Here is a 25,403-nt window from a genome sequence, read left to right on the forward strand (position 1 = left end):
GCATCAGTTGACGACTCTAGTTTAGGGGCCGCAGGGGGAGGTCCTCCTGGAACCCCGCCGCCACACAAGCGTTTAACGTTAGTTGAATTACATGCACAAGCGTCACAGCGTACGCCCAGACATCAGTCTGTTGCAGAAATAAGAAAAGCCCTTACCGAATGTGGCTATGACCCAGTCCCAGGCGAGGATAATATGGTTTTATATTTATTACGCGTAAGAAAGGTGACCGAGTATCTAGTCACCCTACCAGATATGAAAGAAGATCTAGACAGAATATATCGTTTCATCCGTACAGGGGATGATCCAGAAAGTATTAGTGACGTCATGTCTCAAAGGAAAGTTGAGATCCAGCTCATGTTATTAAAGTTCTTGATTAATTGTCTAATAAGAGAACAAGATTCCCCGACTAAAGATCAGGCCGAAATGAAAATCCTGACAAGGTGGAGTGATAATATAGCCGAGGGTAAACACAAGACTATCAGTAGTATAGAGAGTATGTACAAGAAAATCCGTAAGGAAATAATAAGGTTACACGATCAACGTAAGGCAGCACAAGTAAGCGAAAAAGAAAATGACTCTTCTACTGAAGAGGTAGAGGACGAGAATCCCGCCAGAATAGCGTATGTAGGAAAATCTAGATTTCCAGACCGACATTCACGTCTAGACTACAAGAAAACTGTTCATCATCCAGCACCAGAACAAGGTTCTCTGGAACAAGTATTTCAAGCTACCGATCACATTCTGAAATCACGAATCGGTTACAGTGAGTTAAGTACTATGCATGAACAAGAACTAGTCCGATCAGCAGTCCGATGGATTACTGATTCTACCACTTTTCCAGACGAAATAGTGGCACAAATGTTTCTGAAATTGCCCCCAGCCGAGCAGCGACTGGTGGGTATGTATATGATCCAGCACCTCATTACATTGTATGAGGGTCAACATTCTGATCCAGGTCCGCTACACGATGTCCTGAACGAGTTACTCCAGTATAAATGGAAAGGTTTAGGTACCGATTTAATTAGTGTCATTCTAGAACAGCGCCACAAATATAGTATGTTTTTGAACCCGCATTTTGTTCATGTCTCACCTCCAGAAAGTAAACCGTTTTACATAGACAGACAGAATCCGTTACGAGAAGTACACCCAGTTAGGACAACAGATGGTGAAATGCAACGAGTGTTTGTTTACACTCCGATTACAAAGATGGAACTCTTAGAGATGAAAAAGTTAATTCCCTGTCATGATAAAGATCCAGCAGGGTTCCACCGAGAATTAAAAGACATGCTCCGTATGGGAGAATACACGTATCCAGATATTATTAAAATGCTAAAGGTTCTGTTGCCCGCAGGGGTATATGAGAAACTCAAGGAAAAAGATTGGGAGGTGGGAGAGAAAAAGATCGATTGGGCAGTTCTAGAAGCTGAAGACAAGGCACGAGTACCAGGTACCGGTATTGGAGATAAATGTAAAGAATTACCTGAACTGTTAATACAAGTTTTGCCTAGACTATTGACAACTAGAAAAGAAGACTGGGATGCAATCTCAGCCTGTAAACAGAAACAAGACGAAGACACTAGTGATTTTTATTCCAGATTTGAGAAATGTTTTAGTATAAACAGTGGCCTCAAGACAAGTAGCGAGTCATACCCTCATCTTTTTGTTACTAAATTAGTCGAGAATTCAAGTCCACAAGTTAAGAATCGAGTTTTGAAAGTCGAAAGTACCTGGCAAGCTAATACCCCGTCCCAGATGTTACAGATGCTTCAATACCACCAGAATAGAATCAGAGAAGAGCAAGATCACGAGAGAAAACGTATGAAAGACACGAAAATGAAAGTACTAGTTGCACAATCTGTTCCTCAAGACAGTCAGAAGAGGGGACCAAATCAAGCCAGTCATCCTGCAGCTCCCGTTAAAGGGAACTGCAATTATTGTAAACAGCCAGGTCATTTTATAAACGAGTGTGCAGTTCTGAAACACAACATAGCTACCGGTAAGACTAAAGAAAGACCACGTCCGCCTAGACAAGAACAAGTTTCACAGACTTCTCAGCCACAGAATGCACAACAGACAGTTACCGTACCGCAGCCTATTGCTGCAACACAGCATGTTACACAGCAGATGTACCAGTATGCACAGTCCGAGTATCCAGAGTATCAGCCATATTCATGAAACAGCCTAGAGAGGGAGGTAGGCTTGCCTCTCATCGAGATACCTGTAGATCAAGAAGGTCCCTATGTTCATAGTCAAGTATTAGGGAAAGACAGAAAGTTTTTGATTGATACAGGGGCAAGTAGGACCACCATTAGTCACGCCGAAGTTCCAGGGGCTCCGCTCTCAGGCTCTAGAAATGTTTCCCTTGGATTTTCAGGAAAACCTATTGTAAATGAAATATCAAAGCCAGTTACTCTAGAAGTAGGTCCATTGTCCCGCACTACTGATCTGTTACTTACTAAGTCATGTCCAGAGAATCTATTAGGCATTAAAACACTGAAAGAGTTAGGTGCAGTTATATGCTGTTCCCCCGAGGGAATACGATTGTTCCTACGTGACTTCAAGGGTCACTATGTATTACGAGATTTTGATCCGAGATTGTCCAATGTCCCGCAGCATCTATGGGCACAAGGTCCAACTGATGTTGGCTTTATGCAAATCACACCCCATCGTGTGACTCTCAAGCCAGGTGTAGTGTTACCACGAATCAGGCAGTACAGACTGCCACCTGAGGCTGTAGCAGCCTTATCCAAAATTATTGACGAGCTCATCGCTCAAGGAGTAGTTGTAGAAACTGACTCCAATGTATGTAATTCTCCGATCATTCCAGTCATGAAACGTACTGATCCAAATGCACCCCCAGTATATCGATTAGTGATTGACCTTCGGGAACTCAATAAATGTATTATTCCCCAGTACCCAGTTGTCCCAGATATTTCTTCCCTATTGACAGCCATTGATTCTGAAGCCTCATTTTTCACAGTCATAGACCTCAAGAACGCATTTTTCAGTGTCCCCATTCATCCAGACAGCCAGTTTCTTTTCGGATTTTGTTTAAATGGAAGGAGCTATATGTTCACACGCGCTCCTCAAGGTTTCACAGAAAGTCCTAGTATTTACAGTCAAGCACTTAAGAGACAACTGGAAAATATTCACATGCCAACTGACACTGCCCTGCTCCAGTATGTCGATGATCTACTGATCACAGCCCGTTCTGAACGTGCTTGCGAGCGAGCATCCCTTACAGTCTTGTATTTCCTAGCCGAGATGGGGCACAAGGTGTCCCCTTCTAAGCTTCAATTCTGTGTCCAGCAAGTGATCTACTTAGGCCACTTGCTGTCCAAGTGGGGTAGGCAGTTGACACCAGACCGTATCCAGTTAATAGCGAGTCTTCCTCAGCCAAAGACCCAGAAGGAGGTACGTGCTTTTATCGGCCTTACTTCTTATTGCAGACAATGGATTCCTCAGTATGCATTTCTAGCTAAACCACTGATACAGTTAACGACACAGGAGGCAGCCGTATCGACTGTCCTCCCTTGGACATCTGAACATACACTTAGTTTTAATGAATTAAAGAAAGCCCTATGCCAAGCTCCAGTTCTAGCTACACCGAACTACAGTAAGCCTTTTACACTTTTCGTCACTGAACGCGAAGGTACAGCATTATCTGTTCTCACACAAGATCAAGCAGGACAATACAAGCCCTGTGCTTATTTTTCGAGCACATTAGATCCTGTAGCCCAGGCTCTGCCTGCGTGCCTCAAATCAGTTGCAGCCACAGCACTAGCTATCAGACAAAGTGATTCCATAGTGTTAGGACACTCCCTGACAGTACAAGTTCCACACTCCGTGGAAGTTCTTTTAAACCGAACACAAACTCAGCACTTGACAATTGCACGTTTAACAGGTTATGAATTGACACTGTTTCAGCCACACATAGAAATCAGACGCTGCAACGTCCTAAACCCTGCTACACTGTTACCGTCAGTTAATTCAAATCCTGCCACACACGACTGTGTGGAAGTAGTTAACATTATGACTAAGCCAAGACAAGATCTGACAGATATTCCATTACCAGATCCCGACCTGACACTTTATGTGGATGGTTCATGTGTGAGAACAAGTACAGGAGAACTAGTAGCCGCGTATGCAGTGACTACTGACACTGAAGTTATAGAAACACATCGTATTGACACCCTGTCTGCTCAAGCAGCAGAGCTAGTTGCTCTGACCCAAGCCTGCATACACGCCAAAAACCTGAAAGTTAATGTTTACACAGATTCACGTTACGCATTTGGAGTTGTACACGACTTCGGAGTGCTCTGGCAGGAGAGAGGTTTCATGACTTCTCATGGAACCAAGATTCAGCATGGTCTCCTTATTCAAGCTCTGTTAGATGCCATACACTTACCGACATCCATTGCTATCATGAAATGCAAAGCACATACGAAAGTTACTGACACTATTTCCCAGGGTAATGATCTAGCAGATCGCACAGCCAAGCTTACAGCACAGACACCAGACATTCCAGTTAATAAGACACCGACACATACTCCAGATCCGACTACCTGTATGACAGTTAAAGACCCTACTCAAGATGTCATAGATATCCAGTTACATGCTACTCCCGATGAAATCAAGAAATGGTCCGAACAAGGAGGGGTCCAGACAGATCAAGGATGGGTAACGAAGGGTAAAGCCACATGGTTTCTCCCCGACTCTATGGTTCAAGTCATTATCAATACCGCACATAGTCCAGCACATTTAGGAGAAAAAGCTATGTTAGACAGTATCCAGAACATTTGGTTCAACAAGCATTTACGAGCTGCAGCCAAGCAGAAAGTCCGTACCTGTATGATATGTTGCCAGTTTAATCCAGGTAAAAGTGTCCCGGTGGAACAAGGTGGTTTCCAGCCCCCTGACCACCCATTCGAGGTCCTCCAAATGGATTATATTCAGATGGAGCGATGTCGAGGTTTCAAGTATGTCCTTGTAGTGGTATGCGCTTTGTCCAGGTGGACAGAAGCATATCCAGTTCCAGATTACACAGCCACGACTACTGCCAAGCAGTTGGTTCGTGAATTCTTCCCCCGTTACGGACTCCCTAGAGTCGTATATTCTGATAACGGCCAGCCATTCTCATCTGAGTTGATGAAGCACGTTTCCCTATTGTTAGGGTACCAGTGGAAGTTCCATTGTGTACGCCATCCTGAAGCAGCCGGTCTCGTAGAGAGACATAATCAGACCCTGAAAATCCGAATTGCAAAGGTTTGTCAAGAGAAAGGTGTGGACTGGCTAATAGCTCTGCCAGTTGCCCTGTTCTACATGCGCATGGTCGCACATTCCAGATCAGGTCTGTCCCCGTACGAGGTCGTATTCGGCCGCCCCCCTAACATGTGGGGTACACCTAGACCCCGAAGTATTACCGATGTTTCAAGTAATATGCTGACAGATTACCTAGCTTCCTTGATGTCTGCCCTCAACTCTTGTCGTTCACAGGTTGCCGCCGCATTTCCAGACAATACCGAGGTGGCACCGCATGAAATCGTTCCCGGATCCATGGTTCTTGTCCGAAATTTTGATCGTTCAAGTCCGCTGGAGCCTCGCTGGAAGGAGCCCCGACAGGTCCTCCTGGCCACCCGTACAGCCGTGAAGTTGGAGGGACGCAAAGGCTGGGTGCATCTTTCGCACATCAAGAAATTTTATGGATTGAAGCCAGTTTCAAAGAACATTTCCGAGGATTTAAAGGACTGCCAAAGTACTATTCTTAAGGACTGTCCCGCAAAAGACAATGTTACTGCACCCTCCCTGTTAGAGAAAACTCCGCAACAGGAGTATAAACTTAAGTTAAGGTCTAGTAAAATAAGTCAGCCAGTTTGATTGTCTAAGTCCTCCCCTAGGTGAAACGGTTAGACCGGTTTCTGACATGTATAAAATAGACCCCCATAGTGAGAGAGTTAGTCAAAACTCAATCCGATGTATCGTTTTTCTAAGTTTCATATTATTTCTCAGTATTATGATTTCCTGCACCAGTTATGCATTTTACTTGTATTTTCCAGTTTCTCATGTAAATAAGTCTGCCAATGTTACAGTAGAGCACACGTTTAGTGATCTGGCTCCTCATGAACTCTCTTACCGCCTCGCTATGCGTAACAATTCTTTTATCCGCATGTTACATTACTCACACCAGACCAGCAATGCCACTAATTGTTGGGTGTGTGGTCGACTCCCCCCTTTCCAGACACCGAAGGGAGTTCTGCCACTCTTTCCTTATCCATTTTCACATAATGGTTCGTGTGGAGCATGGTCCACGTTAACGTCATCCTCAACAGATATGTCTTTCCTTAACAGTACATGTTTCCCAGACAAGCAAGGTCTTCCCCACAGAACAGGGTTAGATCTAGAAAACGAAGTTTACAATCTAGGTAATTATTCTTCGAATTTTATGGTCCTGAATGTTCAGTCTGATACTACTCCAGACTTACCTGCTATATCAGTACTACCAGTCAAAGGCGAATTATGTGTCCGAAATAATGGTTCCGTACATGTAGGACATAGTGATTGTACTACTATTGTCAAGTATAGTGACAGTGGGAAATCTATTTTCAAAGCTTCACGTCATTCTTATTTTATTTGTGGCCAAACCACATATGTTCGTCTGCCCCTCGATTGGGAGGGAACCTGTTACATTGCCTTCCTACTGCCACCTGTTTTCCTAGCTCCATCTGATTATCATAGAAACACACGTCTAGTACACATTAGACATAGAAGGGAGATCGAGTCCCCGATTGTCGATTATACTGAAACTGCTCTAGAACAATATACAGATTTCAATAGAGGTTTCTTCTTTTTTATAGGCCCTATCCAGAACAGTAAGCTAATCCGTAGGTTAACCAGAACTCTTGAAGCTGTAGTAAATGAGACTGCCTCTGCTCTAGGTAACTTAACCGAAGAGCAATCTGCTATGAGATTTGTCGTGCTCCAGAATCGTCTCGTCCTTGACGTCATACTGGCCGATAGGGGCGGGGCATGTAGAGTCATCGGATCTAGTTGCTGCATTTTCATTCCTAATAACGCGCCGTCTGTTTATTCAGCTATAACCAGACTCCATAAAATTGCCCATATGTTACACCAAGATCCAGGCACCTGGACATGGTCCGGTTGGTTCTGGAATATAATTTCCGCTTGGGGATGGAAAGTATTGTCCTTTCTAGGTATTGCAGTAGCGATCATATTCAGTTGCTGCCTCTGTATACAATGTGGCCCTGCGATTTGCGGCATTTGTGCTACCTCTTGTATTCCTAGTCCCAAGCCCCGTTCTAAATCCCGTTCCGAGAAAATTCGAGACGAGCAAATGATACTGTATGAAATGATAGATGGTATCATGAATATTGATGTTTCCTGATGGAAACGTAGTGACAAGGAGGGAATGTGGAAAAGTAAATTTTGCCATGTTCTGTGTCCCTACGAGTCCTCCATCATATGTTATCTGTGCATGATTGATATGCATATGTATTCCCCATGTTCGATTAATGACGCAATTACAGTTGTGTCCATCTCTAGTATGTCTATTTCCAGTTCTCGTGAATACTACGAATATCAGGCCTATTTAAAGTTACGTTGCCACGTTTTTCAGTATGCACGTTATTTCATTGTAAAGTCCCCGTTTCTAGGCCTCAAAAGGGCCCGGACACCAGATTCAGCTCCTGTCTCCTGAGCCTCGCTGAGGAGCGATACAGCCCCCACCTGTATCCTCGACCCTTCACTTACTTCCTGCCTGGCCCAGCCTGGTTCTGCCTCTGAGTCTGCCAAGAGTATGTTATGATTCTAGTTATCAGTCCAGCCCTCCTTCTCTGCATTCTTAAGCTACTGAACCACATCAATAGTTTCCGTCATTGTCTAGCCTTTACGTCTCCATGTAAGAGAAATACTGCATTTAATGGTCATTTAATATTCTTCATCACGCACTACATGTAGAATAATGCATGCTCCAGTCTTGGAGTCCGTTAGCCTCTCCCCTCCTGACTCTTAGTTTATATCAACATGTTCTCTAAACATCAGATACTAGATACTGTTTAGGTACATGTCGCCCTGACTCCCCAGACTTCAGTCTCTGCTCCTAGCACAGAGTTCGTAGCCCCCAGCTTCTCCTAGTAATACGTCATTGCCAGCTTGCGCGCACCATCAGGTTAGAGGTCCCGGCTCCTTAGGTAGCCCCCTCCGTGTTTCCGCCCCATTCATGACATATTCTGTTACGTTTGCATCACATGTCTATGTATACGCCCCTGTTACACCCATTTTCACCCTTATCTTTCGCGACTGCTATTGACCACACCCACTGCTCCGCCTATCGTATGTATTGTAATGCAACTGTTTTAGTATATATGTTCGTGTATTGTTATTAAATGTTAGCGCGCTCATCCCAGATCCTGCCCGACAGCTGTCGGGGCCCCCCCTGTCAAGCGCTGCCATCCCATTCCTGTGCAGGTCGTCCTGTTCCTGTCCTTATGCTGTATTAAACCTGCAAACTCCTACTACCTCGAATCTTGACTCTTATTTATTGAGCTATCTGTTATTGCTATGCCTAGTCAAACCTAGATCCGGTATTATTTATTTATATACCACAAGACTGTCAAAGAACGCCCTTCAAAGTAGAAACTGGTTTATACAATGAAGGATGAGATTACTTGCCCTCCACTAAAGTGGCAGTAGACTATTTGATGTATTTTAATTTCTCTGTATTGACCTTGGAGATTTCTCCAACAACTTCAATGTCTCTGCCATGGGAGGAGCCACCTTGGTGGGGAAAATACTCACAAGCATTAGCCCAATACACAGGGTGGATATTGGAAATTCCATTAACAATGATAGGATCTGGAAACATGACGATTCCAGATCCAATCAATGTACCCCGTTAGCGGGGGTACATTGTTGGCTCCCCTTGCACCTGTGTCTAACCTCCTTGTAAGCTGAGGGTCTATTACGGTATCCTAGGTACACTATATTTCCTTTTGACAGTCTGCCAAAATTTCCATGGCTGTCTTTTTTTTTATATATCTTTATTGTTCTGCATTATCTTGCACAGTATTACAACAATTTAAATCATAGAGGGTGGACTCTGCCCATAACATACTGTATATGAAAGGATATGAGGAAAAGAAAGAATTCAGTTTTCTTCATGCATACATATAATCTTGTGCAATAACCTCAACCCCCCTCCCACAACTTTCCCTCGCACTCAGTTCGCTTTAATCGTACACTTTATACATGCCTGGGCTAACGACATTTGTTACATTAACATCCTCGCCTTTCGCCACCTATATTGTCTACGTTATCTACAGTTATCTCCAATAACTACTGCACCCATCAGTGTGCGATTATAACAGAGGGGGGGGGGAGGGGGAGTGGAAATATTGTTCTGTGCCTCAACACCACTATAGTCCCAGCAACGACACAACGTGCCTTCAACTACTCAGTGACATCAAATGCTTCAAATTCAAGAAGTAATGTCTGCCAATCCATTGATATGTGTGTCTTAAGCAATCCCCTGCGCTCCTCCCTCTGCAGTTCAGCCCCTTCTGCTTTCCCCCACCGTGCCACCTCCCCATGCCAGTCCATAGGGTTAGGGGGTCTGGTAGACTTCCAGCGTGTGGTTACTGTTCTTTTAGCCTAGAGGAGGGCCAAATCCACGAACCGCGTAGAAGGACTTTTTCTTTTTTCTTTAGGGCCTAGGCCTAGTATACAATATTCCGGGGAGGCGTACGGTCTTGCAGGGGCGATCATATTCAGGGCCTTATGTATCATTCCCCAATAATGACCCAATCTGGGACATGACCACAACATATGTAGCAAACCAGCATTCGATACCAAGCACCGAGGACATGTTTCCGCAGCACCAGGGAACATAATATGCAGCCGGTGCAGGGTAAGGTACGCCCTGTGCAGAATCATTAATTGTATGAACTTAAATTTAGGGTTCCGTGATACCCGTTTGGGTGATTTCAGTATCTTGTCCCATTCCTTATCACTGAGCACTCGTCCCATGTCCCGGTCCCATCTTTCTAGAATGGGTTGTAAGGAGATCGCCCTGCCAGCGCATATCCCATACGCCAACCATTTCGTCAGGTGACTTCCATTCCCCATTAAGTATTGCATGGTGAGGAGCGAGTTCGTAGATGGCTCAACTCCATCCCGTGCCCAGGTTGTGCTAATGTAGTGTGTTACGTGTGCATGCAGTAAAAACAAAGCATCGGGAGTCTGGTGTGCTCGTTAAAATTCCACATAGGTCATGAGCCTGCCATCGGCAAAGAAGTCACCTATATTTGCAACGCATGAATCATTCCACGGCTGGAGCGCGCACTCTGTAAGTATCCCTGACCTGAGGGGCAGCCCATGTAAAGGTACGGTGGGTGCATAAGGGGTCTTTGTGCCTGTGTATCTAATAGCGCTTTTCCAGCAGCTAATTGCGAGGCGCCATAAGTATGGTGTAACTAGGGGAAGAGTGACACCTGGTAATAATAGTCTATGTATGGTACCCCGGTCTCTGTCACCTATGGTCATATTTATCTCATGGAGATTACGACCTGCCAGCCAGTTAGCCAACCATTGCAGTTGACAGGCGTAGCTATATGTCGCCAGATCCGGGACGCCCATACCTCCTTGTGAGGTCGGTAACTGTAATTTAGCAAGGCTAACTCGTCGTCTCCCTGAGCCCCAGATCAGCTCTGTCAACATTGTGTTCATTAATTTAAAGGAGCTCACCGGTATTAAGAGCGGGAGGTTTGTGAAGAAGTATATGAAGCGGGGTACTACCACCATTTTGGAAATAGTTATCCTCCCTGCTATCGACAGCGGCAGAGTGGTCCAAAATTGTATTTGAGCTTTAAGGGCTGTAAGCGCCCTGCCCAGATTGCCATCCAGGAGGTCTCGCGTGTCATGGTATATTTGTATCCCTAAATATTTAAATGTTGTGGGTCTCGATCTGAAACCTATGCGGGGGAAACTGCATCTGAGCATCCCCTACAGTGCCACTAAAAGAATATCCATAGGATTTAGACTCGTTTATAGTCAGCCCAGATATTTCACGGAATGTTTCAAAGATGGTGGGTACAGGGGCGAGGCTGTCTGTAATGTCCTTAATGTATAATATGATGTCATCAGCATATGCCGACACTACATGTGTTATGTGGTTACGTGTTATTCCCCGCGGTGCAGCTAAGGCACGGAGCCTATGCAGTAAGGGCTCCAGTGCCAAAATGAAAAGTAGGGGTGATAGTGGGCATCCCTGTCGCGTCCCTCTAGCTATTGTGAACTGTCCAGAAATACATCTGTTGGTGCGGACTCCTGCCGTCGGATGCAGGTACAAGAGGCCTACCCATGACAAATATGCAGATGGTACACCAAAATGCGCCAATGCGGCAAACATATAATCCCAGCGCAGGGAGTCAAATGCCTGCTTTAAATCTAAGGAGACGCAACTCTCCACACCACTTCACTCATCATCATGCAACATTATTTGGCTTAATCTCCTAAGATTGAGAGCCGTGCTCCTTCGCGGCACGAAACCCCACTGGTCTGTATGTATAAGTGTTGGGATACAGTGATTCAGTCTTATAGCTAACAGCTTACTAAGAATTGTATAGTCCGTGTTTAGTAATGACAGCGGTCTATAATTTGGTATGTGCAATCCGTCCCTACCGGTTTTAAAAGGGAGACTATTAGTGCCTGGAGGGTCGTAGGGGGCAGGGCACTAGTCGCTAGTGATTCTTGATATAGGAGATGCAGCTGTGGGACTAATAAGTCAATAAACGTAAAATAAAACTCAGCCGGTAAACCGTCAGTCCCAGGGGTTTTATTGCATGGCAAGGCTTTAATTGCATGTCTGATTTCTGCCGTCGTGATGGGGCGTGCTAGGTCATCCCGCTGGGTGGACGTGAGTTGGGGAATAGGTAGGTTCTCAACAAAGGAGTCAAAAATCATGTTCTGCATCGTGGGTGTGGGCCGTATAGGTGTGAATAATAGTCTCTAAAGGCGGTATTTATGTCCAATTGGGTAGTGGCCATTCCTCCCGACTGATCATGCACTTCCACTATGGGGGTATAGATGGGTGCATTACGCACCATGCGTGCTAGCAATGGGCCCGATTTGTTGGCCTGAGTGTGCTGTTTAGATGTGTATTCCCTATAATCAATGATCCGGAGCTCCTCCAGTAGCTCCGCGTGTTGTATATGAGCCTCTTAGAGTTGCGTGAGCTGTTCATTTGTACCTGCAGCCTCACTTTCCAGCATCGCCAACTTGCCCTCTACCTCCGTGAGTTTTTCCACCACAGACTGACGCATACTTATTTTAGTGCATATGGCCACTCCCCGTATGGTTGCGTTAAAGGCGTCCCATTCTATTTGTCTGGTGCTAGCCGTGCCTGCATTCTCATTAAAGAACGCAGTTATGGCTTCCGAAATAGTTGCTCTAAAGACCGGATCCTCCAGTACCTCTGAGGGTAGACGCCAGGTTGGGATTGGGGTTGGGATCCTCCCCCATTTCAATGTCAGCTCTACTGGGTTGTGGTCTGACAGTGTCTTCCCTATATGAATTACCGAGCTAATGGACCCCAATAATGTAGTCGAACAGAAAAAGCAATCTAACCTGGTATGTAGCCTGTGTGGCGTTGAGTAAAAAGTATACTCCCTATGTCCTGCATGTTTTATTCTCCAAGCGTCTCTCAGTTCCCAGCACTCCGCCCAATGCGCTAATGCATCTGACTGTTTTCTGCTGTCGGTGGCGTGCAGCGGGGGGTGAGACCTATCTAGTGCGATATCTAGGACCGCATTGTAGTCTCCCCCTAGGATCCATCCGTGTTCAGACCAGTCTGATAACACTCTGCTAAGGGTGGTAAGGAACTTCGCTTGCTCAGTATTGGGGGCGTAGATGCAACCCAGCACCACTGGGGAGGCCGTCTAGTATCCCATGTACAAACACAAAGCAACCCTCCTTATCTATCCGTTGCTCTAATAATTTAAAGGGAACTGCCATGGCTGTCTTTTACAAAGTTTACTCCCCTAGACCCAGACCTGGTGGCACACCTGCCCCCACTCAATGGTGTGGCTGTTCCTCCACTATTTTCTATGGGAGTGCCTTGGCAGCCCAACAGTGAATAAAAGGATTTCCACACCGGCAGGACTTCTGTCATCTACAGGGCTCAGAATTGAACAGCTATGTTGGCGGATGTAAAGACCAAGGTTGGAATTTCTTTTGGGTGGGACTTCCTACTGTCCTCCACAAAGTGAGGCTTTAGGTCAATTTTCAACGGCTAAAATGTGATTTTAGCTAGAGTGATACAAATTCCAATTTTCCAATTTTGGAACCAGCACCCAGTAAGAGATATTCAGATTGGACTTTCTGGACTCATTCACTCCATCAAAAATGACAAGGAGAACCATATCACCTGATTCCCAAATACAATGGTTCATCATTTAATTATTTTTAACATCATGCATGTTAGCAGAGAAGCTTGGTTGCAGACAAGAAAATGCAGACAGTAAAGGTGTTATAATAAAGGCACAGCATACAATGATACATGAAAAGCTGCAACTGGACAAGCTCTGGACGAAATGCTATACTGAAGACTTAAAGCTATTGCAACACTGAACATACGAACCAAGTGGTCAAATAGCTACCTTGTGGCCTTTTTTCCGGGAACACATATCGTCCATCAGATGTCACTGCCCTCTCTGGAAAATAACAGGTAATTGGACTTTTTTTGTCACTTTCAGAAATAAGTAAATTGGAACAGTTCGTGTTGAAGAGTTATATTTCTTGTATAGCTTCACGAGGAAATGTTTGTAGGCTACTTGATGAATATTTCACGGAACTTTAGGAGGGCTGAGGTCCTCTAACACTCAAAAGAATGTAGGGGTTATTTGGAGTATGGCAGACAGGATACACCACCACAGATATGACAATTTACCATGTCTGCCAAACTAACAGTCCATCTCTATTTTTAGAGTTCTGTTATGTTTGTATTTTGTTATGTTTCTGCCTACGTAACCCTCACAGGACGGCCTGACTTACATCGGGCTGTCGATGTAACTTCATTAGACCATCTGCCCTGGTTTTTAAAAACAAAAATATTTGCTGAGCAAAAGCATGAAACAAGGCATCAGTGAAAGTATAATTTGTTGAGAGAGAAGGCAAAGAGATCTCTCTGCCAGGCAAGCAGAGATCTCTAAATATGGAGGGCTATAATCTACCAGGGAAACGGACTACATGCCTCAGCAGCCCCAATGGAACAAAGTATAGCCCACCTAACTCAAAATAACCTTGCAAGTGACTAAACATTTCATAGAACATATAAAGACCAACACCTCATTTAGGGAACATTCAGTACTTCAAGAACAGTTTGGAGTGAGTAGAAAATTCAACTGCAACAAGTTTATGAAAGAACAGCTACTTACCTTTTACAAGTGTTCTACAGCTAGTTTATTCTCTACTGAATCACAACTGTAAAATGATTCTTGGCTGTCAGACTGGACTCCAGAAACATTCAAAAATGTATTAGCTTGTATTGCAATAATATTTTCTACTTCCCAGTTTAAAAAAAAACAATATTGCAAATATGAAACTACACACAAACAGTTTAAGTTTGGCACCCACTAAAACAGATGACTGTTCCTTAAACTGTAGCTTCTGTTTTGAAGGTAGCCTACTTCAAGGTAGCATGGCTAGCCACATGGTATCTACTTCATCTCAGCTATTTTTCAGAGAAATGTTTAAAGTGAAGATTTTCGGCAAGTATTTAATAACAGACAGAGTGAGAAGACTGGCTATGCATCTGGGGAGGATAGTATTTTTGGAGAAGAAAAATCGCTTTACTCTGTAAGCATCTGTTCGTAGGTGAGTAATGCTGTAGATTCACATGCGTAGCATTTTCCTGCCGTCTTGCGTTGGGCTCGCATGTGTCCAAGTTGCTTTTCTTCAAATAAATATTTGGAGTCACGAGATACGCTGTGACTCTTCCTCTTGGTGTACACTACACATGGGCACCGACTGTTAGATCGTTTTTCGCACAATGGATGAGATTATGTATGAAATGTGCACGAACAAGTGAAAGAAAGAGACATGTGAGAGAGCCACATGCTTCCATGGAAGAGGATGGGTGCATGAGAATCTACATCACCACATGCTACAAAAACATGTTTACAAGTTAAGTAGTGTTTTATTGTTCGTAGCATGTGTGGCTGTAAATACACGTTTAGTATAGACTGTATAGCAGACTCTTCCAGAAAGCTGTGGCTAGTATATGAGTGATGCATATGTCTGAAATAACGTCCTCAACATCGTCTGGCCTACTAAAGCCTGTTGACAGGCCAGGACGTCCATCAAATTATGCTTAGTAAAGGTGTGTGGTGTTGACGAGGTGGTCGCTTTGCAGATTTCTGCATGCAGGATGTTTCCTAGTAAGGCCATAATCTCACCCTTTTTAGGTCTCGCCCTGGAACAGGGACGGAGACTTATAGTCGGCTGATGCCGGGGAATGAGGGACACAAAACTGGCACGATTTTTAGCAGTCGGATTTGGCTGCGCGAACGCGCACGTTCCGTCCTGCGCCGCCCTCCCAGCCTACTGCGCATGCGCCGCCCTCCCAGCCTACCGCGCATGCATGCATGCACACAGACACAGACACACACACACACACACACACGTCGCAGACAGACACTCGCTCACACACACACCCCCTCCCCCACAGTCACACACACGCACTCCAAGACACATACACACACGCACGCACACACATACACACACATACACAGGCCGCCCCCCCCCCCCCCGCGCCTACATGCTCCTCTCCCTCCGCCCGCCCGCCGCTCAGCAACGCACTCACCGGCTTCCTCTCCTCAGCTGCAAGGCCCGGCAGCAGGACTCTTCTTCCCTCCTTCGGCACCGGGGCGCAGGGTAGGCTCCTGCCTGCTCCGGTGCTCCCTGCTCCCAACACGGCTCCAATCGCGGCTCTTCCGTGGGAGGCGGGGTAGGCTCCCGCCCTCCTACTTCCTGTTTCCGGGTGTCGCGCCGGCCTGCCTGACTTCCTGGTCGCAGGCCGGCAGAGTAACGAGGATGTTTTGCGGTATGTATTTATTTATTTAATTATGCATTTTTATATAGCGCAGACTTTACCCGAAGGCGGTATTTATTTATTTATGTATTTATGCATTTTTATATAGCGCGGACTTTACCCGAAGGCGGTATTTCTTTATTCATGTATTTATGCATTTTTATATAGCGCGGACTTTACCCGAAGGCGGTAATGCTTGCCTTAGCGTAATGGTGTTCCTTCTTAATTTATTGGTGGTGTCCCTGTTAGAATTATTCCCACTTTTAGTCTAGCAATGCTTGGCATGATGTTGGCATCTTTGGCATTATTGAGCCCATCCCTGGTATAATGGGACCACAACGTATTGTGGGCATTCTTGACCCAATTGTGCTTCTCTTCACCAGCGGTGATGGTCATCCCTGGCATGCGATGGGTGTTCATGGAATTGGATGTTGATATGTAGACATGTAAAGCCAGACTCTGTCCATGGGGCAGTAATATTCATGAGTACTTGATGACATGGAGATCAAAGATACAACTAAAACTGAAAAGCCATTATTTTGAGAGACTGTCATATTTGTTTTTGGGAATCAGAAATATTTATTAAAATGAAATGCTTGTAATAACAAGCCAATGCATGATTACCAGCTGTGATCGTGTTTTCAAAATGTTTGTAAAGTTGATATTAAAGTGATAATTCATGCTAATTTCTGTAGTCTTATTTACATCTTGTTTACAATTATACTATACTACTAATGTATGTTTACTAGCCATAACTGTACTGTTATATGTTACATTTTAATTACAGTGTTTGCCTTTTACAATCATTTTCTTACAAACTACCTCGTAAAACAAAAATATTTATGGCTAAAATATTTTGCACTGTTTGCACAATATATTTGTGATGTTTACACTTACCTATTTGAAATTAAAATGTACAAATGGACATTTAGTCAATTACCATTAAAAAGTTTAACTTTTTTGCTAAGATATTCTTGTAATCTTTTATGCAAACAAATTTAAATACTGCATAAATAATTTTAACAACAAATACTTTATATGTAGCTTTTTATGTACATAAGAAAACTATAGCATAAAGCAAAAAACATTGCCATTTACAATAATAATAGCTCAAACTTAAATAATGCGAGACCTATTGCATTGCAAATGCTTGTTACAGGTAGAATGTGCCTTAGGTGGTGCAGGTAGAACCATTTTGCCTTGTGATAAGATGTCTGAATGCATTTGACTGTCTTACTGGCAACGCCTCCTTTGGAAATGGAATGACCACTCTGGTGCTTTGGAAATGAGATGGTTTTACAGAATGGCTTCGTCCTGTCAATGTGATACACAAAGAGCCCATTTCACACCCAAAGTATGAAACACACTTTCTGCAATTGAGTCTAGTTACAGAAAGAAAACTGGGAGCCCTATGGTTTGGTTGAGATGGAAGGGTGATCCGATCTTAGAAGGAATTTAGGACTATTCTCAAGAACTAACCTATCTCTGCGGACCTGGGTGAATGGCTCCTGCATGCGGAACACTTGCAGCTTGCAAATGCATGTAAGAGAGGTAAATGCCATAAGGTAGGCCCCCTTCCAGTTGAGGAACAGAAGGGCACAGGAATACATTGATTCAAAGGGTGGATACAGGAGTCTGGTGAGGGCTACGCTTACGTTTCACACCTACCCTGGAGGTATCCTGGGAGGTATGAACCTTTTAAGATCCTTCAGAAAAGCTTTGACTACAGGGAACTTGTGTTCCCTGTTCTGCATGTAGGCCACGACCGCAACTAAATGTAGGTGACTAGAGGTGTAGGCAAGGCAAGCCTTATTTTTGTGAACATCTCTGTGTATTGGGTTTAGTAGAACATAAGCACCCTCCATCCCTCAGTCTCGCAAACAGAAAGAACTAATGATGGAGGAGAGCCTCTTGAGCTTTGTGGGGATAGCAGTATCAATCGAATACAGTTATATAGTGTTTTTCCCTGCCAATAATGCTGTGGGAGTTTGTGGTTATGTCACGCAAGAGGAACTTCCACTTATAGTCTGATGTAGGTGTGTATGTGTGTGTGTTTGTGTGTGTGTGTGTGTGTGTGTGTGTGGTGTGTGTTTGCATGTGTGTTTGTGTATATATATGCAATTTTCTGCCAGTGGAATCATAACGGATGGGGCCAGGAAGTTACCATGTTTAGCAAAATAATGTACAATGATGATATTTTACCTCTTGACTCCTTGGCCAACTTTACACATTTTTCATATGCTGTACAGATGTGTGGATGCATAACCAGTGTTTCAATTGGGTTTAATGAAACTTCATTTTCCTTAAGGCAGAACATCTGCTTACACTTCTTAAAGGAGAAGACCTCTTGATTACGAAACATGTCTAAGATGGCGAAACAGTCTTCAATTAGTCAAAATGGCACGGGTGTTGGGCTGGAGTAAAAGCTGGATTACGGTGAATAGGATGTGGTGACAGGAACGATGTGTCCAATGATCGTTGAGTGATGGAGTCCCACACCTCCGGTGACGTTCAGGTAGGAGTGCTGAGGTAGGCTTTGGGTGGTCTGGACCCAAGGTTTCCATACTAGATCCAAAGGAATGTGCCAACCACTGCCCACTCCATATGGACCCAATGTTTCCTAGAGGCTCTGCTGGACCAGTAAACAATATCTCTCAGTTGAGATCATTTATAATAGAATGCGAAATCTGGGAGGGCAATTCCTTCCTTTGCCTAGGCAAGCCATTAGACTTTGTGACTTAATATGGCATTACGATCTTGCCAAATAAACTGTTATTTCAGCGAATGCAGCTCAGAGAGGAAGGATGAAGGGAGAGCAATCGTGAGGGCCCGGAATTGGTATTGACATCTTATTTCAAAATTAAATAAAAAGATATAACTAAGACTATAATACAATCCCTTCATTAATCCCTCCAACCCAATTTCACTTTTGATATGAAGTGTTGCAAGGCACTGATTCAAATTAAAAAGGCTGTGTCTGGGCTGAAACCTCCCCCTGTCTCTGTCAAGGGCAAAAGACGTAGATATTTTGGGCATGCCAATTCTCGAAATTCTTGAGAAAGGATCAACAGGAAGGGGCCTCAAAGTTTCCCAAAGGTGGCTCCTTGGACTATGAGTGTTTGAGAGATTCTCTCCATTCCCAGGATATGCCATAGAAGTTGTAACCATCCCCTGTGAGTGGGTGTATGTGATGGACCCCAGTGTGAGAGTATGTTCTGGGTTGAAGCTCCTAGGGCTAGGCCTAGTTTACTGCCACATCTGAATTTAAGGGGCTAGGTAAGGGAGTTGGAAAGGCCCAGCAGGGTGTATGTGGGGAATCTCGGGATCTGTGTGTGGAGGTGTGAGTCTATTTCATCAAGTACCTGTGTCTAGTAGGCCTGAAGCAGAGGGCAATCCCGGAGGATGTGCACCAAGGTGCCATGCTCTCCACAGTCTCTCCAAAAGTTGGCGCTGTGGTTAGGGGTTCATTTTGTGCAATCCAGAGGGAGATAAATACCAATACGTGGCTACCTTGGTAGGGGTTCCCGTAAGTTGTGTGTTACATGCTGTATAGCTAGCCCTATAGTCAGTGCTTTAAATGGGCCGGTACTCACCGGTACTGAGTACCGGCACTTCTTATTTTTTAGCACCCTGAGTACCGGCACTTCTCTACGCCCGTGGAGAGTACCGGTACTCATGGAAGGTAAGCGCATTGGCCTCTAGTGATAGGAGCCTGTCTCTTTGACAGCCACATCACTTTTATAGCCCTAAGCTGACCCCCAGCTGAATTATTCAGCGGGGGCTCATTTGCATGATTTCCCAGTGTTCGCGGTCATGCTGTGTTGCAATGAATCGAGGCAGCCCAGTAGCAGCACAATGAGAAAAGCCATGGGAGGTTAAAAGGGCTTTCATCCCACCTGATTCTTTTGTGTGAGTGCTGCTTATGTGTGTCTGTTTGCCTGCTTGTGTGTGCGTGTTTTTGTGAGAGAAATATCACAAAATAAGGAAATGTTAAAATATAACTTGTTTGACTTTTATTTTGTATATTTAATTTCGTATTATATATAACGAATTAACCTGTTTATCGAAAGACATTTCTCGTCTGTGCTACAACTAGTATATAGGCCGATATACTTTGTATGTCTTGCCTTCAGCCCCGCCCTAGCCTCGCCCACTCGCCACATTTAAATGAGTACCTGCATTATTTTATTCCCATTTAAAGCACTGCCTATAGTAGATATCTGTCCATTCCTGATCTCTCAATTGTCTTCCCAAGTTGCGCTCCCACCTTTGTTGTCCCGCCCTGTACATGCGCCCGTTATGTTGTATCAGAAAGGAGTATAGGCCTGATGTATGCTGTGTCGCAGATGTTTTAGCAAGGTGTCACTTCTCATATGACGTGAGGCGTCTATGCACGTTGGACTGGTTATCGTGGTGTAGTAACCAGTGGCATAGTTCCAAATAGAGGAGTCTTTCGGACTCTGGGATAATAAAGTCTGAGCGGAGTTGGTGGAACGGGAGAATCCCATTCTCATCAAACATGTGGCCCACTGAGTGACACTTCCTTCATCTCCATGGCGCAAATGCGTTTGGGTGAAGCCTAGGAGTGAAATGTGGATTGTCGAACAGTGGCGTAATAGGGGAGGGGACGGTCATAAAGCCACACCTAGAGCTAGTTTGGTCCAGAGCCTCCATTGTTACTTGTGTAATTGGGGAACGGTAGAGGTTTGGAAGTCTCTGTGCTTGGGGTGGAAAAAGGACCTTCCATAGGATGTGCCAGCCACCGCCCTATCCTGAAAAAGCCAGTGTTTTTTTCTGATTCTGGTTGGTAACATAACACTAAATATCTCATTTGGGCTTCTCTGTAGTAAGTGAGCAAATCTGGTATGCCCAGGCCCCCCATCTGGGGTAGGAGATAACTAAAGTTCCTTTCTCATGGGGGTATCTTCCCTATCCAGATATACTGCATTATCTCCGCTTGTAGTTTAGCAGACATTCCCTTTGGCGGGGCCAGCGGAAGAGTGTGGAATAAGTTAAGTATTTGGGGGGAGGATGATAATTTTAACTGCCACAATTCGGCCCGGCCAGGATAGTTTAAGCGTCTCCATCGGCTCAATTCGCTCCTGACTTGGCTGAAGAGGGATTGATAGTTTATTTAGGAGATCAACTGAAGTGTGGGCGCTTGCTTAATCCCAAGGTATTGAAGGGTAGTATCCAGCCACTGAAGGTGTGTTATGTTTTGAGGTTTTCCTCCAACTCTGGGGGTAGGGAAAGATTTAGGACCTGCGACTTTTCCACATTAACCCGGAATCCCGAGGCTTGACCAAAGTTGTTTAGTTCTTTCAGATATGCTGGTAAGACGCTGGTCAGGTGGTCTAGTGCTATCAGCACAGCATCTGCAAATAGGCTGACAGTGTGCCGCTCACCCCCAAAAACTGCCTCAGTGATCAGGGGGTTATCTCGAATCCTCTGGGGCAGTGGCTCCATATATAAGGCAAACAACAGGGGTGATAGTGGGCAGCCCTGGCGTGTATCCCTATTGATTGTAAAGGGGGCAGAGGTGTGTCCGTTTACTCTAACTGTCGCTGTGGGCGAGTGGTAACAGTTTAGGATACCCGTTCTATATTTCTCACCTAGGCCGAAGTGAGTGAGGACCCTTTCTAGAAATGGCCAGTGCATCTATCAAAGGCCTTTTCTGCATCCATTGTTAACAGCATGAGTTTACTTTGAGCTTGGGTGCTTTTTCTATGATGTGTAGGATATGCTTGGTATTGTCGCAAGCCTGTCTCTGAGGGATGAACCCGGCCTGATCTGGGTCAATTATCAAGGGCATGTGGGCATTAAGTCAACTTGCTAGTAAACCAATGAACAATTTTAGGTCAACGTTCAGCAGCTAGATCGGCCGGTATGATCCACACTGTAGCTTATCTTTGCCGGGTTTAGGTAATACAAAGCTAGATGCTGTGAGCATTTTGGAGGGTATCCCACGGGAGTAGCAAAGGAATTAAATCTAGCGAGGATGGGGGTGAGGATGTGATAAAAAAGTTTTGTAGAAAATAGAAGAGAATCCGTTTGGCCCTGGTGCTTTTATCTTCTTGAGTCGGGAAATGGCTGAAATTACCTCTTCTGGCCTGATATCTTCATCTAAGGCTTCTGTTTGGTCTGGTGTGAGTCGCGATGTGTTTGCTGACTGGAGATATGTATCACTGGCTACCGGGTCAAGAGGTTGGTCTTTGTATAAGTGTTTGTAAAAACTCCTAAAGGCATCAGCTATGTCCGAGTCTTTAGTGATGGGCCCTTTGTCGCGGGTGTATATTGACTGAACACCAGACGTTTGCCTTTGTGGCTGAGTTTGTCAGCAAGGAGACGCCCGCATTTCTCTCCCCCAACATTGTAGGAAAAGCGTAGACGGAGCTCCGCATATTCTGCTCGGCCTAAGTCTAGACTGGCGAGTTGTGTTCTGGGTGCAGTCAATTGAGACCAGATCCTTGGTGCTCCAGTTCATTGGTGAACGCGCTCTAGCTCCCTAATTTGGGTCTGGGTCTCTTTTTGGCTTCAGGAACTTATTATCAGCAGCTGATATAGCTATTAATTCCACTCTAATAACTGCTTTAAGGGCTTCCCAAAGTGTTGCAATAGAAACCTCCTGCAAATCATTCAAGGCAAGAAAGGTGGTGATAGCCTTTTGAATTTGAAAATTTACCACCGGGTGGTGTAGCAGTGTGTCACTAAGGGGTATATTATCAAGGGGTTTTATCTCCGCTTTTTTGGCTTTAAAAGCCAAGAAAGCGGAGATAAAATTATCTCCCTATTACCAAGCTGTCGCTAACACCAGTTAGCGACAGCTAATAGGAGATAGCGACCATCATGGGCCCCACTTTGCATGTCAGTGATATTTATCACTAATGATATGCAAAGTGGGCGTGCCAAGATGTTAGCGACTGGAAACAGTTGCTAACATCGCTATCTCCTATTACCAACTTTTGGAGATATTTGCGCTAAGGGCGAATATCTCCAAAAGCTAACACCTGCCCTGAGCAGTTCTTAGCCATGTTATCCAATGGGAGGTGGATAACATGGCTAAGAGCAGTTGCTCGATAATGCATGAATATCGCTGACTTTTCAGCGATATTCATGCATTGCGGGCGTTTTTTATCGCATTTGCGATAAACCTTGCTAATAGCAAGGTTTATCTGCGATAAAAATCGCCGATGTGCGGCGATAATTTTTGTCTCTAAACAAGTTAGAGACAAAAATTATCGCTAGTTGTTGATAATATACCCCTAAGTCTCCAGTGGCGGCATAGCGTAGCCTCTACCGGGGTCGATAGTGTGAGGATGACCACTGAGTGGTCCAAGAGTGACATTGAGAGGATCTCGGATTCGGTAAGGAGGAGCTGTATGTCCTCATGCCTAGTAGGAAATCCAATCTGGTGTATGTCTTGTGTGTATGTGAGGAGAAGGTATAGTCATGTGTATTCAGGTAGGACTCTCTCCACAAGTCGCACAGTCCTACTTCCCTCATCCATTCTATTCTCCCAGACAGCAACCCGGTCTGTCCGTGTCATTGTGCTGATCTATCCATGTCAGCATTCAAGAACAGGTTCAGGTGTCCCCTAATCAACACCCCTCTCTCATCTACAGCAAGAGCATCTCCTAGAGCTGTACGAAGCAAGGCTTCTTATCAATCGTTCGGTGCATATATAGACCCCACTATAATAGGGTCGGTCTCCTTTTGTAAACTGATAGGTAAGGAGTCTGCCCTTAACCTCCACCCCTTTATGTCCAGCCTTCCCCTGAAAGGAACATGCTACCAAATTGCCACACCAGCCCTCTTTGTAGAGGCAGCAGAGAACAACTGGTGTGGAAACGCGCTGGAGTGCATATGGTGGTAGTCTCTGGGAAGAAGATGTGTCTCCTCGAGTAGGCATATGTCTGCTCCAGTATTCTCAATTAAGGAATGAACCACCAAGGCATAGAGCTGGAGGCCCCAATAGAGCAATACGGGCCTTGCAGTCCCCCGACACATGCTTGTTTTCTTGGGGCCCGACTTCCCGCAGGACAACAGAGGCATTCCGTAGCCATCCACAAGAAAAGAACGATTAAAGTATTCACACCCTGAGATTGGCACCACCACTGGCGCACCCCCGCTGAGAGACTCCCCCTCGGGGGGACCAGCCGCTACTTACCGGCTCCTTTTTCCCAGACCCTGTCTACAAGTGGTGGCCTACTCGCCTGCGTCCCCCGTGGTTCCAACTCGGCACCATCATCGAGGCACAGAGTGGAGGACCCCCACAGAGTGAATTGGGCATAGCAGCCCCCGACACTTGTCTACTTACTCGGGGCCCGGCCACCCACGGGACTGGAAAGCCTTTAAGTAACTTCAAGTATGGAATGGATATTAAAGGTATTTGAGCCTTGAGATCGATGTCGTGGCAAGGGTGCACCTGTTCTGGGGCACCAGCCGTCGCTACCCGGCCAGTCACCCATGACCTTGCCTACCCGTGGAGGCCCAGCGTACTTGTAAGAGGCGACCCCTCACAACTTCTTCTCCGCGACACACAAGGGGAGGCCACCCACTCCACTGGCGGAGGGCCCTCCGGCCAACCTGGTCTCAGAGGGCGTCAAGCACGGAAGACAGGGTATAGCCCGCAGCAGTGGGGAGTACCTTGCAAGTTAACACAGAGGAGTATAGAGGAGCCGCCTCCACAAAGCCATGGGGAGACTACGCTCAAACGTCGTGCCAAAGGCATCTGCCCCAACACGAAACCTCTCCCCGGCCACCAATAACCAGCAAATGGGCATTGGGGTCCCGGCCACCCTCGCTATGTCAGACAAATTGGACAAGGTGCTAGCTGCCATACAGCACACCAAGGTCACCATGAGGGATACATTTGAGCCCTACCCACAAATCTTAACCTTCTACGAGATGACCACTGCAAGTTGGCAGACAGGGATACGGATGGGGAGAGAACCCTCTCTAGCCTGGTCCCCAGTATTGAGAACATGTCCCACCCCAGTTCTTACCCTATCATCTGGCCCTCCCCTACGTTCTAGTCCTTTCCATATGGTGGGCGGGTGCCACTGAACCTCGAAAACAGCTATCTCCAGGGTGTAAGCTAAATCTGCGAGGCATCTCTCCTTATGCCCTTTCCCTCCTGCCACCACCATTGTCAAATCATGACCCCCACAACTGACACCGGCCTGCTCAATCTGAATGTACGAGGTATGCACACAGCCCACAAACGCTATGCTATCTACTATTACAAGAAATGCACGTTACCGCTGGAGAACTAGACCATCTGCACAAGCGCTGGCGGGGT

The 25,403-nt window shown here is 45.4% G+C and overlaps 1 protein-coding gene across 3 annotated transcripts in view; it reads right to left on the reverse strand.

Moving 5' to 3' along the window:
• Window positions 1–25,403, reverse strand: part of ARHGAP9 (Rho GTPase activating protein 9) — a 744,735-nt gene that overhangs the window by 162,891 nt on the left and 556,441 nt on the right. For all 3 annotated transcript variants that reach the window (XM_078688987.1, XM_078688988.1, XM_078688989.1), the window contains one exon: window positions 13,671–13,724. In XM_078688987.1, the coding sequence (XP_078545113.1) occupies window positions 13,671–13,724 (54 nt within the window). The remainder of the gene's footprint in view (window positions 1–13,670; window positions 13,725–25,403) is intronic.

The sequence above is a fragment of the Lissotriton helveticus genome, chromosome 1_1 (genome assembly GCF_964261635.1).
Source record: "Lissotriton helveticus chromosome 1_1, aLisHel1.1, whole genome shotgun sequence".
In the NCBI taxonomy this organism is placed as follows: domain Eukaryota; kingdom Metazoa; phylum Chordata; class Amphibia; order Caudata; family Salamandridae; genus Lissotriton; species Lissotriton helveticus.